Raw genomic sequence first — 16,932 nt, 5'->3', positions numbered from 1 at the left:
TCCTTCGCTAATTGAATCACCATTCTGACATTGGTCGTGCAACCCAACCCATATTTCGGGCGCACCTTTCAACCAATGTTTAAATTGTGTATGTTTTCCTCGAGCATACTTCCTTATATCATTTGATCTGACAAATGTTATCTCCTTGTTCACTTAATGGTAGAAATCCATCTTTTGGGAATCTCGGTGAATTGCCGTTGAGTTCACCAGACACCTCCTTGTCCTCTCCTTGGGTTAATGATGAACTCTTGTTAACGGAAGTCACTTCATAGTTCATTTCCCGAGAATCTTACAGTGTCATCCCGTCAATTGGTGTTGCACCTTTCTTCTCAGGTATCCTAAGTCCGAGGTATCCTGACACCAATCGGATCTGAATCTCGGTCAGATATGATGGATGGGACAACTTTCCAGGAGTTATGTTGTTTGTCCTTTGATGACCCAGTAACATGATGTCATGCCTAGCACCCCCCCTGGCTGGAGGACCTATCATTATAGATTCCTTTTCAGCAAGGTTATCCATTCATCCATGAGAAAATTGTAAGACTTATTCTACAAGTTATTCCTGATGGATCCTTCGTGTTTCCAAAGTCTGGTCTTCACCTGAAGACCATGTCAATGCTATCTCGAAGCATGTCAATGGTACTCCGATTTTCAACAGGAACATTTGAAGCACGATGCTAAATTTTATTTATCACTTATCCTAAAATCGTTGTATGGGTAATATCATGAGATTCCTTCCCCCTTACCTAAATGGTTTTCTACTTTATATCCTGTCATGGATATCTTGCTCTGCTTGTCCTTGGGAAGGATTTACCCCTGAAAGATGTGTTTAAACACATTTTCCTTTCCATTGTTCTGTTTAAACATAATAATCACTTTTCCTTTCCATTGGTTTGTTTAAACCTTCTTGTGATCTATATAATATAAGCAGTAATATCCCTGCTTATGTAAACACCTCGGTGTACCATCTTGCCTGGTGTAACCCTGTTACTATTGTTGATGACATTCCGGTAGTCATCGATGGACGAGAACTTTGCCTATTGGTCCGCCTCATTCAACGAGCAGGAATTGGTTCTCTTCGTCCCTCGCCCTTGGTACCGATGTTGTTGCCGACATAACTGACGGGCTATCCTCTGACATGCCTTACTTACATGATCGTGCAAGACGTCATCACCCTTCTTGCTTTTAAACCACATGGTGGGCCCATAACCCACCGTTCCACAGGATCAAAACCTGACTCTCCTGTACACCCCCGGTTTCCAAAGTTATTCCCCACGCTTGACTTCGTATGTAATTCACGGGTCACCTTCCTAATGCTCTATTCTGGTATCAGACGCAATACTTACTCTCGTTGCTCTGATCCCCTTTCTCACTCCGGTTCAGACTTCGAGCAACTATCTATACGCTTGGAACCTCTTATTGAGCCTTCGTACCTTACTCTCGACATATTTTATTGGTTCAATTCGAGAGGTACTCTTATGCTCATTCATGGGTTAACCCCAGATTGTTTCCCTCATAAGCATTCTGTCGTAGCCGAGCTGCCCCTTACCTATTCGTAAGTACGTTGAAGATCCTGAAGAAAGGATGACGACTTCATCATTTTGACCTGAAGCAGAAGTATGAAGGCATCAATATATTGGGTTGACCTCGTCGAGAAGAGCAAGCCAGGATGAGAAGACCCGATATATTCGTTACCAGACCTTCCCCCCTTACTCCCCTCTTAAATCTCGGGACGAGATTTCTTGTAGTGGAGGAGAATTGTGACGCCCGGGTAATTAAGCTACAGTAGTCCCCGCTAATGATGCCACGTCACCTCGGTTACTGTGGATAAACTCGCGTTAGTTCGGAACCTAGTTCGAATTTCAAATTCAAAATCGAGCAAACAATAAAAGTTTTCAAAAATTAAATCTAAAATGTTCGGGGGTTGTCAAATATTACAAAGTTAATTATGGTGGGGTGCACACATTTTTATAAAGTGTCTGAATATTTTAAAATGAACTAAAACAGAAAAGGAAAAATAAGAAAAGGAAAATAAACCTAATAACTACAGGGGGAAAACCCTCTGGCCAACTGGGCCAACCGGCCCAGCCGACCGGCCCATTGGCCCAATCGGCCCCCCTCACTCCGATAACCCCCCGGGCGGCGAAACCCTAGCCGACGCCTCCCCCCACTCCCCCTCGACCCCCTTCTTCTCCCTCACCGATCCGGATCGGGATCGGCCCCGATCCCGTTGACCCCGACGCCGGGACCACATCGCCGGACGGCCGCCGCCTCGACCTCCTCCCCGCCGGTCCTCCCCGACCGTCCCCGAGCCCTCTGCATAGACCCTACGCCCGCCCCCGTGAGCTGCCCCCCTTCGGTCCCCCTCTCCCCCTAGTTCGCCCCGGCCGTCGCCACTCGACGCGCTCCGGCGCCCGCGGTCACCACGCCCCGAGCTCTTGACGGGCTCGCGTCCGCCATGCCGGCCGCGCCCCTTATCGCCATCACCGAGCCGCGGCCCCGGCGAGCACGCCCGCGCCCGAGGGCCGCCGTCGCCGCCACGCCGGGTTGCGCACTGCCGCACCCCGCGCCTCCCTCTCGCCCCGTCCCTGGCCACGCCCCCTGCGCCCCTTAGCCCCGTTCCCATACCCCGCCCGAAGTGCCTCGCCGCCGATGAGCTCGATGCGCTCAACTCCGGCCACCCCCGCGCCAACCACGGCCACCATCGGACGCGGCGCACCGCGCCCGTCCCGTAGAGCCCCCAGACACCTTCAGCCGTGCCCTGTGGCGCGTTTCCGGTGAGGTCACGTGCCGCGCCGCCGTCCTGGAGGTCGCCGCCGGCGCGTCAACGCCGCCCGCCGACGTGGCCGGCCTGGGGCCACCGCGTGGGTCACTGACCCGTGGGCCCCCAAGGGCCCGGCCGGCCTGTTGAACCGGTCAACGCTAACGTGGCCGCCCCCTGTGTCTATGACATGTGGGTCCCGAATGAATAAGCAAATTAAAATAAATATAATTAATAAAAATAAGAATGGTTTAACAAATTAACTATTAATTAATTAATTAAGTAATTAATTAAGTTAATTAATCCGGTTTAATTAATTTAATTAACTAGTTGATTTTAATTAAACTGTAATTAGGATTAAACTAAACCCTAATTAAACCTAATAGTGTATGACAGGTGGGTCCCACGGGACCCACATGTCAGGTTGACCAGGTCAAATGGTCAACGCTGACTACTGACGTCAGCACGACGTCATGCTGACGTCATAAATCCATTTTCGAATTAATTAAATAATTAATTAAATTTCAGAAATTAATAAAATCTTTAGAAAATCATATCTTTTAATCCGTAACTCGGATTAAAATATTTTCAACATGAAAGTTGCTCAGAACGACGGGACGAATCCGGATACGCAGTCCGTTCGTCCGCCGCACACCCCTAACCTATCGAACCCGCAACTTTCCCCCTCCGGCTCCTCTGCCCGAAAACATGAAACACCGGGGATATTTTCCCGGATGTTTCCCCCCTTAACCGGCATCACCTCATACCACGTTAGGGCCCGCCTAGCATCGTTACTTGTCTTGTCATGCATCGATATGCATCTGTTTACATGGTATTCATTGTTTCTTCCCCCCTTTTTCTCTCCGGTAGACTACGAGACCGACGCTGCTGCTGCCCAGTTTGACTACGGAGTTGACGACCCCTCCTTCTTGCCAGAGCAACCAGGCAAGCCCCCCCTTGATCACCAGATATCGCCTATTCTCTTCTATACTGCTTGCATTAGAGTAGTGTAGCCTGTTACTGCTTTCCGTTGATCCTATTCTAATGCATAGCCTGACATTGTTGCTACATCTATTGATACCTTACCTGCAATCCTAAATGCTTAGTATAGGATGCTAGTTTATCATCATTGGCCCTACATTCTTGTCAGTCTGCCTTGCTATACTATTGGGCCGTGATCACTCGGGAGGTGATCACGGGTATATACTATACATACATACATACATACTTTACAGATGGTGACTAAAGTCGGGTCAGCTCGAAGAGTACCCGCGAGTGATTCACGGATTGGGGGCTGAAAGGACCTTTGTCCCGACGGCCCTCTGTGTGGATCTGTGTGGCGGAGCGACAGGGCAGGTTAAGACCGCCTAGGAGAGAGGTGGGCCTGGCCCTGTTCGGCGTTCGCGGATACTTAACACGCTTAACGAGGTCTTGGTATTTGATCTGAGTTGGCTACGAGCTTATACGCACTAACCATCTACGCGGGAGTAGTTATGGGTATCCCGGCGTCGTGGTATCAGCCGAAGCACTTCGTGACGCCAGCGACTGAGCGGCGCGCACCGGATTGGACTGGAACGCCACTAGGCTAGGTCTGCTTCCGGCCGCGTTCGCAACGTGCAGGTGTGCATTGGGCGTTGGGCCCAGACCCCTGTGCGCTTAGGTTTAGACCGGCATGCTGGCCTCTCTATTGAGCCTAGGTAGGGCTGCGACATGTTGATCTTCCACGGCCGGGCATGACCCAGGAAAGTGTGTCCGGCCAAATGGGATCAAGCGTGCTGGGTAAGTTGGTGCACCCCTGCAGGGAAGTTAATCTATTCGAATAGCCGTGATCTTCGGTAACAGGACGACTTGGAGTTGTACCTTGAGCTTATGACAACTAGAACCGGATACTTAATAAAACACACCCTTCCAAGTTCCACAGACAACCCGGAGATCGCTTTTCCAAAGGGCGATGAGGGGAGGATCGCCGGGTAGGATTATGCTATGCGATGCTACTGGAGATGCTACTTGGAGATGTTACTTGGAGATGCTACTTGGAGATGCTACTTGGAGGACTTCAATCTACTCTCTTCTACATGCTGCAAGACGGAGGCTGCCAGAAGCGTAGTCTTCGACAGGATTAGCTATCCCCCTCTTATTCTGGCATTCTGCAGTTCAGTCCACCGATATGGCCCTTTACACATATACCCATGCATATGTAGTGTAGCTCCTTGCTTGCGAGTACTTTGGATGAGTACTCACGGTTGCTTTTCTCCCTCTTTTCCCCTTTCCCTTCTACCTGGTTGTTGCAACCAGATGCTGGAGCCCTGGAGCCAGACGCCACCGTCGACGACGACCCCTACTACACCGGAGGTGCCTACTACTACGTGCTGTCCGCTGACGACGACCTGGAGTAGTTTAGGAGGATCCCAGGCAGGAGGCCTGCGCCTCTTTCGATCTGTATCCCAGTTTGTGCTAGCCTTCTTAAGGCAAACTTGTTTAACTTTTGTCTGTACTCAGATATTGTTGCTTCCGCTGACTCGTCTATGATCGAGCACTTGTATTCGAGCCCTCGAGGCCCCTGGCTTGTATTATGATGCTTGTATGACTTATTTATGTTTTAGAGTTGTGTTGTGATATCTTCCCGTGAGTCCCTGATCTTGATCGTACACATTTGCGTGCATGATTAGTGTACGATTAAATCGGGGGCGTCATAAATAGCTTCTTGGCGAGTCCTCCCAGATAAACCTCCAAGTCATTCTTCTTCCCTGCCAGTTCGCCAGCTTTGTCACTCAGGGCTATCTTCTCACGCTTCTGTTGGGTGACCTCCTGATTGGCCGAGTCGAGAGCAGCTTTCAGAGCAGCATTCTCCTCTTCGAGTTTGCTGACCGAAGCCAGCTTCTCTTCTGCAAGTTTCGTTTTGTCCGAAGCCGTTTTCTGCGCCTCGACAAGGTCAAGGTCCTTCTTCTTTAGAGCATCCTTCAGTTTTTCTGCAAAATGACAGTGAGATCAGACTCAAGAACGGACGAAAACAAGGACAGTTGTCAAGATCCTCACCAAGCATACCTTTTGCCTCTTCCTTCGACTTCGCAAAGTTCTCCTGGACAAGCTTCAGATCAAGTTCAAGATGGACATGCTTGTTCTCCAACTCAGTATAACAAGAAACAAGGTCACAAGATTTCTGCGAAAAATCATCGACAGACATCAAAGATAGGTCACTTCCGAGTGACTAAGAGAAAAATCATAGTACTTCTAAGACTACAGCCAAATCAAAATATTCAACTATAGTCTCGGGGACTACACCCAGTGGGTGCACTCAGCGTGCCCCCACTGGTTCTACCGGCTCGGATCGATCAGTCGACCGAAAGCAGCTAACTGTCAGCAGTTAGGCTAAAAAAACGAAGAATTATTCAGACCATAGCCGACTGCCAGCAGTCGACCACGGTCTCGGGGACTACACCCAGTGGGTGCACTCAATGTGCCCCCACCGGTTCCATGATTCCACTCGACCAGTTCGAGTGAAACAAGTAAAAGTGAAAAATTTCAAGACACAAAGACTACAGTCAACTGCCAGCAGTCCACCGTAGTCTCGGGGACTACACCCAGTGGGTGCACTCAGCGTGCCCCCACTAATCCTGACATTCCAGTTGACACACCCAGTGGGTGCATGACAAACATTAAGATTTTCAGTTGGCGTTCAACTAACCTGGACATTGCTCTGAAGAGCTGAACTCGCGTCATAAGCTGCTTGGCTGGCGGTTCGGATCGCCTTCACCTGCTCCATCATGATTCCTGCTTGACGAATGGCTTCTTTGGCAGCGCTTGCTTGGTCCTCCGAGACGTGGTACGTGGAGAAGAGAGAAGGTGGATCAGCACTCGACGACGAAGGGCGGGCAACCGTCAACGGGTCCGTAAAGGACACGGTAGCCCGAGCAACATTGCTCCCCTTCGGAATCAGTGGTTCAGGTGCTAACACAACCTGAGCAGTCTTGCCAACAGTCGCCTTCCTGCTCCTCCTCGGCCTCAGCGGCGCTTCATCGTCATCGTCAGGGAGATCGATGATAACGCTAGGTGGAGATGCAGAAGAAGTTCAAAGTCAAAAATAAAGATCCAATCGACCGAAAGCGAAACTGCGCAGATTGTACCAGGATGAGAAGTAGCAGCATCTTCCATTTCTTGATCCTCATGCCGGGCCGAAGTCTCAGAAGTAGCAGCACTGCGATTTCAAAAATCAGTCGGTCAGTGACCGAGTCGACCAAGAGTATATCCATGTTAAAAGGAAAAACATGAGTTATGCTATTACCCAGAAACAGTCGGAATCTCCATCCTCATCTTCGGTAGGGCCTTCGCCGGTTTTGTCGGGGCCGCTCGGGGTTGCTTTGACGCCTTCTCAGTCGGCGCCGGTGAAGTCGTCCGAGGGCGTTTCGTCGATTGCCCAGCAGGCACGACTCCCTTGCCGCGCTCGACCATAGGGTCGTGGGCGAGCTTGGACCTTCTTTCAGAACGGTGAGGCACAACTTCCTCCTCCTCTTCCTCCTCCTCCTCTTCATCAGAGCCTACATCTTCATCATCCTCGTCGCCGTCCGACTCCCACTCCTCTTGAGTTTCACCTCCACTTCCTTCCTCCTCCTCGGTCTGTGCTTGCGCCCCGTTGGGCATCGAATACAACTCAGTGGTAGCCTAGAAGACAACAAACAAGACAAAAGTTGATCGATTGATCTACAGCAAAATAGAATAGACGAAACATGATTGCAGTCGGAGATAAGTGGTCATACCTTGTCTGGTTCATAAGACTGGTCGAGTGGCGGGATCCTCCTGGCCCCACGAGGGTTGTCCTTGTTCCCTGTGATGGCAGTCATCCACCTCTCCAATGTGGCGTCGTCGACCTCCTCTGAGTGGACCCGAGTGGTGTCTTCAGTACCAGAGTACAACCACATCGGGTGGCCCCGGTATTGGAGTGGTTGGATGCACCGCCGAAGGAAAACCTCCAGAAGATCCATGCCAGTTAAACCGTCGCGAATAAGCTGGACTACACGCTCCATCAACATTTTAACCTGAGCCTTCTCCTCTGGAACTACTTTCAGAGAGGATGGCTTGTTCACTCGACTCATGGAAAAGGGAGGGAGCCCAGTCGACTACCCTGGCGTCGGCTGGTCTTGGCAGTAGAACCATGTCGACTACCACCCTCTAACTGACTCGGGAAGGGTCATAGCTGGGAAAGCACTCTTACTCCTCATCTAGACCCCAAGACCCCCACACATCTGGATTACTTGAGTTCTCTCGTCGTTTGGGTTGGCCTTTTTCACCGTCTGAGAGCGACAAGTGAATATGTGTTTGAAAAGGCCCTAGTGCGGCCGACAACCCAAGAAGTTTTCGCACAAAGATACGAAAGCAGCGAGATAGGCAATGGAATTGAATGTGAAGTGGTGGAGCTGAGCCCCGAAGAAGTTCAGAAACCCTCGAAAGAAGAGATGCGGCGGCAGAGAGAACCCACGATCTACATGAGTCGCTAAGAGGACACACTCACCCTCCTGAGGCTGCGGCTGCCACTCCGTCCCCGGGAGCCTCGCCACCCCATGCGCAATCAGGCCTTCGCTGGCCAGGTCGTCGAGATCCTTCTGGGTGATGGTCGAGCGGATCCAATCACCCTGGATCCAACCTTGCGGCAGGCGGGACCACGACGAGGATCCGCCTCGACTGGTCGCTCTCCCCTTCACCTTCGCCGTCGCCTTCTTCGCCCGCTCCAAAGCCGCCGTCCTCTCCTTCACCATTGTCGCCGATGAGGCTGGAACGGGGCAGCGGTGTTGAGCAGTTGGCGAGTGCAGCGGATGAATCTGGAGACAAGGGAGGGGGAAATGAGGGAGCACTGTTCAAAAACCTCCGCCTGGTCCCTTATATGGAGTCGCTTCCGAGTGGCTGACTGGTGGGCCCGGGCAATCCTGTCAAATCCCGAAACAGTCGCGCAGGCGATACATGGCGAAAAAGGCGGCGCGGGAATCGAGGCATCCCTGCCTTATCCCATCCGAGTACCGCGGTCTTCTCTGCTTCGCGCGCTTCCCAAAATTCAGATCCCACTAAATCCACTAACCGCAGGACAACTTGTCAGGCGGAAGATCTCCTGCGATCCGTCGCTCGAAAATCTCCAAGTCCATAAAGTTCACTCGACAGATATAAAGAATGGATCAAGGCGACTGAAAGAAAGTTCACACCCTCACTTGAAAGTCACTGATCCGGGGTAAAGACACATTTACAGCACCAGAAAGCAGGTCGAAAAGATTATCAACTCCTTCCTCACTCAAGCCTTGATCCATCCGGGGGCTAATGATGAAGTCATGTACCTGGGATAGGGTCATGGACCTGTCCAAGGTACCCTCCCCGAGGACATCTTTAGAAGAAGCCATCTTCCAGTCGACCAAGAGGGAATCCACTCGACGGACTGGAAGACACTCGACAAACTCAAAGACACTCGACCATGAAGACTCACTCGACCACCAGGAGTTCAAGATCTACTCTGTATCCGAACGGTCTGCAATTAAGTAGTCTTTATGGTCATGATGACACTTTATGTAAGGCGTTATCAGTAACGTCTGGCCTTTATGTACATTGAACTCTCTGCTACGTGGGCTGGCTGGGGTCCTGGCGCACTCTATATAAGCCAACCCCTCCACAGGCAGAAGGGTTCGCACCCCTGTAACTCTCACACATATAATCCAGTCGACCGCCTCCGGGCTCCGAGACGTAGGGCTGTTACTTCTTCCGAGAAGGGCCTGAACTCGTAAAACTCTTGTGTGCACAACTACTCCATAGCTAGGATCTTGCCTCTCTTTAGTACCCCCCTACACTACTGTCAGAATTAGAACCACGACAACGTCCTCATCTACACCGAAAGGTGACACCTTGTTCGATCCACTCCTCTCCAAATCCAAATGGGACCCTTGCCCCTCGCCTTGGCTCGAAAGGTGCCGGACCGTTGTAATATGGAGAAGCTCACCCTAGAGCCAGGATAGGACACGATGCCGGGCACCATGGGAGATTCTCAACCCGACACAGCGCTGCACGAGGAACCGGACGAATTGCCACACCGCAGGTCACCGCTACAACCACCAAGGGGAAAAACTACACAAAGGCACTGACACTGAACAAACGAACAACGAGTAAGATGAAGCAACCTTACAGGAAGCAGATCAAGCCTGAATGGATAGGCTCCATGCCCAAGCCACTGCATCAAGTTGCTGCTAGCAGAAGAGAGGAGCCCTATCCCCTCCCTGCCCAAGAATGGCGCCAACCGGCGAGCAAGCAAGTAAGGATCCGACGAGCAAGCCAAAGCAGAGCATCACTGCTACATAAACAGAGCACCAAGCTTCATCTCCCTCGCTGCTGACGCAGCCAACCCGACACCCACCTCACAGCACTCTGCACACTCCTACTATGCCCAAGACGACACCTTCAAGAAGGTGGCGACGCACGTTGCGCCGTTGCCGTCCAGTCTTGAGAAGACAAGGGTTTTCACCCGGGTCATGGAGCAGGAGGGAGAGGAAACGAACCTCGACAAAGCCTCCGAGGAGGAAAACGGCACCTGCCTGTGTCGCCGATGCCGTGGCCGGAGAACCAGCCAAGGATTTCTCCCGGTCCAGTTCCGCAGCTCCAAGCAACCCCACCAGCCACGGATCCGGCGTCCAGAGGCCACCGGCGACCAGATCCGGCGAGGAGGAGCGCGCTGAGGGGGAGTGGAAGCTGCCTTCAGATCCAGGCGCGAACAGGGGGGCCGCGCCCCCGTTGCGACCGGCGCCAGCGCCCACCGTCACTCGCCGCCCTCGCGACCAAGAAGACGGGGGGCAACACCCGCGACACCGCTCGCCGCAGAAACGGCGCCGCCACACCACCCGAGGCCGCTGCCTCGCCGGCCTAAGCCCTCCTCGAGGAGCGAAGCAGCCAGATCCTCGCCGCCACCGTCTTGGGCGACCACGCGGGCTTCGCCGGAGGCATCCTCGGGCGGCGGCGAGGGGGGAGGAGGAGGGGAAGGGAGGGCGGCGGCTAGGGTTTTCGTTGCCACCCGAGTCGCCCCGAGCGGAGCGACGCGGGGGCCAAAAGGAAGTACTTCCTACTCCCTCCGCCCGGAATAACTTGTTGCTCAGTCGGATGTAAAGTATTGAAATACGTTTTATACATTTATTTCAGCGACAACTAATTCCAGACGGAACCAGTTACTACACTACTACAAATTCAATGGGTTGCAGATTTTTTTTTTTGAATTTTAATGGGTTGCAGATTTAGTCTTGACTCTGGGTCGTTTGTTTCAGAAATTTCTTGGCACGTATTCTGTCCGTCTGCTTGGTCCTTCATGCACTTTTCACGGCCCGGCTCTCGGCAAGAGTTTTCCGTGCGCGCGTCTATTCGTCTATATTGAGCACGGTGTCCCAGTAGTAATCTGGAGCTGTGGACAAACCGACAGGGCCGGCAACAAGTTGCAGAGCCAATCCATCCACGCGTGCGAGAAGAATCTCGGGGTGGACTGAAATGCCGAACGGAAATAATAATGCCACTGTCATCTAATGGAAAAAAGGTGGACTAACTACTGTACTTTGACTGCCAACCGCGTCACTGGTGACGCACGTGGGTATACAAACGTGAAGAATACGGTGTCTGCCAGTGTTGCACAGATAGACAAATGGAGAAAAACAGACGGAGAACGAAACAATGGCTGCCGAAGGAAGTCTGAAGCTGCTCGGCTTGACGGTGAGCCCGTTCGTCATCCGTGTACGCATGGCGCTGCAGCTGAAAGGCATCGGCTACGAGTACATAGAGCAGGACCTGTTCACCAAGGGCGAGCTCCTCCGCAAGTCCAACCCGGTGTACATGAAGGTCCCGGTGCTCATCCACGACGGCAAACCCATCTGCGAGTCGCTGGCCATCGTGCAGTACGTCGACGAGGTCTGGGCGGCCACGGGCCCCTCGATCCTCCCCGCCGACCCCTACGATCGCGCCGCCGCTCGCATCTGGGCCGCCTACGCCGACAGCAAGGTGCTTGCGTGTGTGCTGTTGCCCCAACTTTTCCTACAGTAGTGTTTGAGTTTGAGCCGGGTTTCATGGTCGTGGTGTCTTGCAGCTCTTGCCGGCCTGGGTAGGCATCATGTGGGCGGCGACGGAGGAGGAGAGAGCGGAGAAGGTCGAGGACACGCTAGCGGCTATCGGCCAATTGGAGGAGGCGTTCGGCAAGTGCTCGAAGGGAAAGGCCTTCTTCGCCGGCGATTCCGTCGGGTACCTCGACCTCGTCGTCGGCTCGCAGTTGCTCTGGTTCGAAGCGCTGCAGAAGATGTTCGGCGTCGTGGTCGTTGAGGTGGGTAGGGCTCCGCTCTTGGCCGCGTGGGTGAAGCAGTTTGGGGAGACTGATACGGCCAAGGAGGTGGTGCCGGACGTTGACACGGCGGTGGAGTACCTGACGAAGCTTCAGTCTCGTCGGGCTGGTTCCACGGTTGCCCAGTTGCTGTCGTGACAAAAGTAGAGTGGAATTTGTCGACCCAGCTAGCAAGTACAGCGAATTTTCTCTTTAGGCCAGCTTTATAGTCATGTCTTGTAAGGATGCAAAGAATGGACTGGTTTCCCTCCTGACACCACGTAGCTACTTCTCCAAAGAGGATAACAAATCGTTTGTAAGAAATCATAAGTATATTCTTTTTTTTTGCGGGTGAAATCATAAGTATATTCTTTGTCATGGATATAATTCTGACAATATTACAGGGTGTGGGTAGATGCAATTGTATCTACCGATCAACGGGGGAGGTAACATGTCAGGCCCACTACAACCCCACGCCCTCTCCTCGTCAAGCATACGGTCTCGGCGTGGGCCGACCCGCGAGGCGAAGGAAGCCCAACCCGCGGAACCAAGGCCCGGAGTGGGTGTGACCGAGCGGAGGCACCAACTACTTAAGAGCATCTCCAGCCGCACCCCCAACAGGCCCCCCCTCAGGCGACTTTCTCGGCGCTGACGCCAAAAAAACGGCCCAGTCGCCCCCCAGGACGACGAAAAGCGCCGGTTCGGCCCTTTTCTCCGCCCGGCGGCCGCAGGCCGAACCCGGCGCGTTGGGGGGCGTTTGGGGCTCCGGCGCAAGGGAAAAGCGCGGCTGGCCCATGCCGTCAGGTGAAAAGTCAAGATTTTCTTCCCCGACCGCCTCTCCCCCCCCCCCGCGCTCTCGGCCGCAACTAGGTATATCCCGGCGCCGCCCCGCCGCCCTTCACCGGTAGATAGCCATTCCCCGCCGGAAAAATAGCATAGGTTCGCCGCGACAGCCCCTCCGACACCACCTGGGCGTTTCCGGCCGCCGTTTCCGGCCGCGGAGGGGCTGTTTAGCGGCGGGTGCACGCCCACCGCGCGCAAGGTGTTCGGCGATTTGCCTGCCTCGGCGATGGACTCAGATGACGAGGAAGTGCTCGCCGCGCCGCTGGAGGAGGAAGCCGAGACCGACGTCCAGGAAGAAGAGCATCTCATGGTGCTCGCCGCCCTCGCCCAGCTGCTGGCGAGCAATGAAAAGCCGCGACGAGGTGGCTCGGCGCCGGGGCGGGTGAAAGCAAAGAACCGGCATCGTCTCGAAGGCTACTGCATGCTCTACTCCAACTACTTCGCCGATGCTCCACTTCACGCCGACAGAACATTTTGGCGTCGTTATCGGATGAGCAGAAAGCTTTTCATTCGGATTGTGAATTCCATCCGGGAGTTTGACAACTACTTCAAATGCAAGATGGATTGCACCGTACAGTTGAATTCACCTCCATCCAGAAATGCACGACAACAATGAGGATGCTTGCATACGGAGCTCCCGGTGACTCACTCGACGACTATGGGCGCATGACCGAGTCCACCAGCCTAGAGTGTTTCTACAAGTTCTGTCGGGCAGTGGTGGCAGTGTTTGGACCGCAATACTTGAGAACACCCAATGCGGAAGACACTGCTCGAATCCTAGCACAGAATGCAGCAAGAGGATTTCCTGGGATGCTTGGAACCATCGACTGCATGCATTGGAAATGGAAGAATTGCCCATTTGCTTGGCAGGGGATGTACAAAGGCGCCAAAGGCGATTGCAGTGTGGTACTTGAGGCGGTGGCCACACAGGACCTCTGGATTTGGCACTCCTTCTTTGGTATGCCAGGAACTCACAATGACATCAACGTGCTGCAGTGATCTCCTGTCTTTGCCAAGCTTGTTGAAGGTCATTCTCCTCCGGTGAACTTCGAGATCAATGGGCGGCAGTACAACAAGGGGTACTATCTAGCTGATGGCATCTATCCGAGATGGTTGACATTTGTCAAGACCATCAAAAACCCTGTGTGTGGAGGCAAGAATGCCTGGTTTGCGAAGATTCAGGAGGCTTGCAAGAAGGATGTCGAGCGGGCATTTGGTGTGCTCCAATCTCGATTTGCTGTTGTCCGGTACCCCGCTCAGACCTGGTTGAAAAATCAAATGTGGGAGATCATGACCTGCTGTGTCATCTTGCACAACATGATCATTGAGAGCGAGCAGGAAGAGCCAGTGTTTGACACTGAACCATACCACCGGCAGGGTCCTCTTGCCGAAGTTGATCACCAGCTACCGGCAACCTGGACTGCCTACCTTAGTATGCGTCAGGAGATCAGAGACCCACAAGTGCATCATAAACTGCAGCAAGATCTGATAGAGCACCTATGGAGGCTCAAGGGCGACACCGGGCGTGACATGTGATGAAATATGAGTTTTTATTTGTTGAACTACATAATTTGTATTGAACTATGTGTTGTTGTACTATTTTGTTGAAGTATTTGAAATTTATGTGATGAAATATGTGATAAAAACATATTTATGTTGATAATTGAACGCCGAGCCACGACGAATCACGCCGAATATGGGCCTATTATCGCCCATATGGGCCTTTTTCGCCGAAATAAGTGGGCCAAAATCGGTGACTGGGGGCGACGACTGGGCGCAAAACTGCCCCCAACACCGAAAGAATCGTCGGCTCGCCCCCAGGGGGCGATTTTTATGCGCCCTGGGGGGCCGAACGGCTGGAGATGCTCTAAGGGCACACGCGCAGAAGGCCAACCCATCCAGTGGATCACGGCACCTGGCGGCGGCGGCGGCTCCCTGTTCCTCTCCCGATCCCCTTTCCATTCATGTACCTCTCCTTGTAATCGCTACCAGATACTCGAATTCGTGAGCAAAGTTTAATAGATCGTGAGATTACTACCTGGGTGCTAACATTTGGTATTCAGAGCCTTGGATTTGAGGCTGGTGCACCTCATCGAGACGCGGCGGCAAAAATCGATCAGGGATCGAATCGGCGCCATGGCTCCCACCTTCAAGGAATATTTCGACAAGTTGACCTCCTCGCTGGACGGAATCCACGCGGATATCTGTTCGACGGCGGCCAAACTAGAGGATCTGGTCGCCTGGCGCCCGGAGCTGGAATGGCACGTCGACCAGCTCTCCACCGCGGTCGCCGAACTCCAACAGGTGCGACCCGCGGCAGAGGAGGAGCAGGCGCCCACGCCCAAGGCTCCCCCGACAATCGCTCCCCTGCGTGACCCGACAGACAACAACAAGGGTCCGGAGGGCGGCGTCGCATTAGGGCCGATCGGCCACGGCATCGACATCCTACCGCGGGGTCTGGCACCGGCATTCACGTCGGTGTCCACCCCGGTCAACAGTCAGTGCGCTCCACTGTCCCCCGCACCTCTACCCTCTCCTTATGCACATGCAAGCCAGTTGCTCGCGGGGATTGGCCAGACACACCCATCCATTGTGTTTCCCCAATTTTCTGGCGAGAACCCACGCCTCTGGAAGACGTTGTGCGAGCAGTACTTTCACATGTTCGCGATTCAGGAAAATTTCTGGGTTCCCATGGCCACGCTCAACTTCTCGGGCACGGCTGCAGTGTGGCTGCAGTCGATTCAGAAGAAACTTTCTGAATTCGACTGGGAATCGTTCTCTTCCTTGTTGTGCACCCGTTTTGGCAGATATCGCCATCAACTCCTCATCCGCTAATTTTACACGCTTGCACAAACAACTACTGTGGCAGATTACATCGAACGATTTGAGCAAATTATCAGTCATTTGTCTACTTACTCTGATTCAATTCATCCTTATTATTACCTCACTCGTTTTGTGGAGGCACTTTGGGCGGACATACGGGCGATTGTGCTGGTGCAACGACAGCCTGATCTGGACACGGCGTGTGCACTAGCACTACTGCAAGAGGAAGTGGCGGACGGCGGCACCTCAGAGCGGCCTCATCAACCCACCACGGCTCGAGCGGCGGACCTGGTGACGCAGGCGTGCCCATGCCGCTCCCGCCCCCTCCTCCACAGGGGCGGCCTCCTACGACACCGGCCGCACCTGAGCGCCGGACCAACGACACCAACCCCGGCGACAACTCCAAGATCAAGGCACTGTGCGAGTACCGGCGAGCACGTGGCCTTTGCTTCAAATGTGGTGAGCGCTGGGGGAAGGACCACACTTGCCCCACGAGCGTGTAGCTTCATGTCGTCGAAGAGCTGCTGGAGCTCTTCGGCATGGAGGGAGCGAGGAGCTTCCAAGCGGCCCAACCGAAACGGTGATGGCAATTTCACGACAAGCTCTCACGGGTGGCACCCCTCCAAAAGCCGTTAAACTCCAAGCATGGGTCCAAGGCCGCGCTATTCTCCTCTTGGTGGATTCCGGCATTTCAACCTCCTTCATCGACGCGCAATTAGCAGCCTCGCTGTCTGGAGTTGTACATCTCAACCGCCCTTGTCGAGTCAAGGTGGCTGATGGGGGAGCTCTGTTGTGTGTCTCACATACCCAAGTGCCGCTGGTCCATTTAGGAGAAGGAGTTCAGCACGGACATGAAAATCCTTCCGTTGGGGGTTTATGATGCCATTTTGGGCATGGACTGGCTCGAAGAGCACAACCCAATGAATGTGGATTGGTGTGGCAAGCAGCTCTGGACCACCACTCCAACAGGGACAATGTACCTTCATGGCTAGATTGAAGGGGTTACGAGCTGCACGGAGATCAACAGTATGCAACTGCAATGCATGCCACATCAGGGAGAAGTGGCACATGTCGTGCAGCTGTACCAGATCTGTGAGTCGGATGAGATCTTCACCCCAACCCCAGGCAACGTCCAGGCAGTGATTGATCAATTCAAGGACATCTTTGAGGAGCCCAAAGGTTTACCACCAAG

General features: G+C 53.4%; 1 protein-coding gene across 1 annotated transcript; it reads left to right on the top strand.

The window, feature by feature from the left end:
- The first annotated feature begins 11,350 nt into the window (after positions 1–11,350).
- Positions 11,351–12,431, top strand: LOC123091339 (probable glutathione S-transferase GSTU6). Its single transcript, XM_044512830.1, has 2 exons — positions 11,351–11,761; positions 11,847–12,431. Exons 1-2 carry the CDS (start codon positions 11,438–11,440, stop codon positions 12,231–12,233), a joined length of 711 nt encoding a protein of 236 aa, XP_044368765.1. The 5' UTR covers positions 11,351–11,437; the 3' UTR covers positions 12,234–12,431.
- Positions 12,432–16,932: the final 4,501 nt, after the last annotated feature.

The sequence above is a fragment of the Triticum aestivum genome, chromosome 1B (assembly GCF_018294505.1).
Source record: "Triticum aestivum cultivar Chinese Spring chromosome 1B, IWGSC CS RefSeq v2.1, whole genome shotgun sequence".
Lineage (NCBI taxonomy): Eukaryota > Viridiplantae > Streptophyta > Magnoliopsida > Poales > Poaceae > Triticum > Triticum aestivum.
Note: the sequence above shows the minus strand (reverse complement) of the source record. Positions and strands in the feature narration are given on the sequence as shown.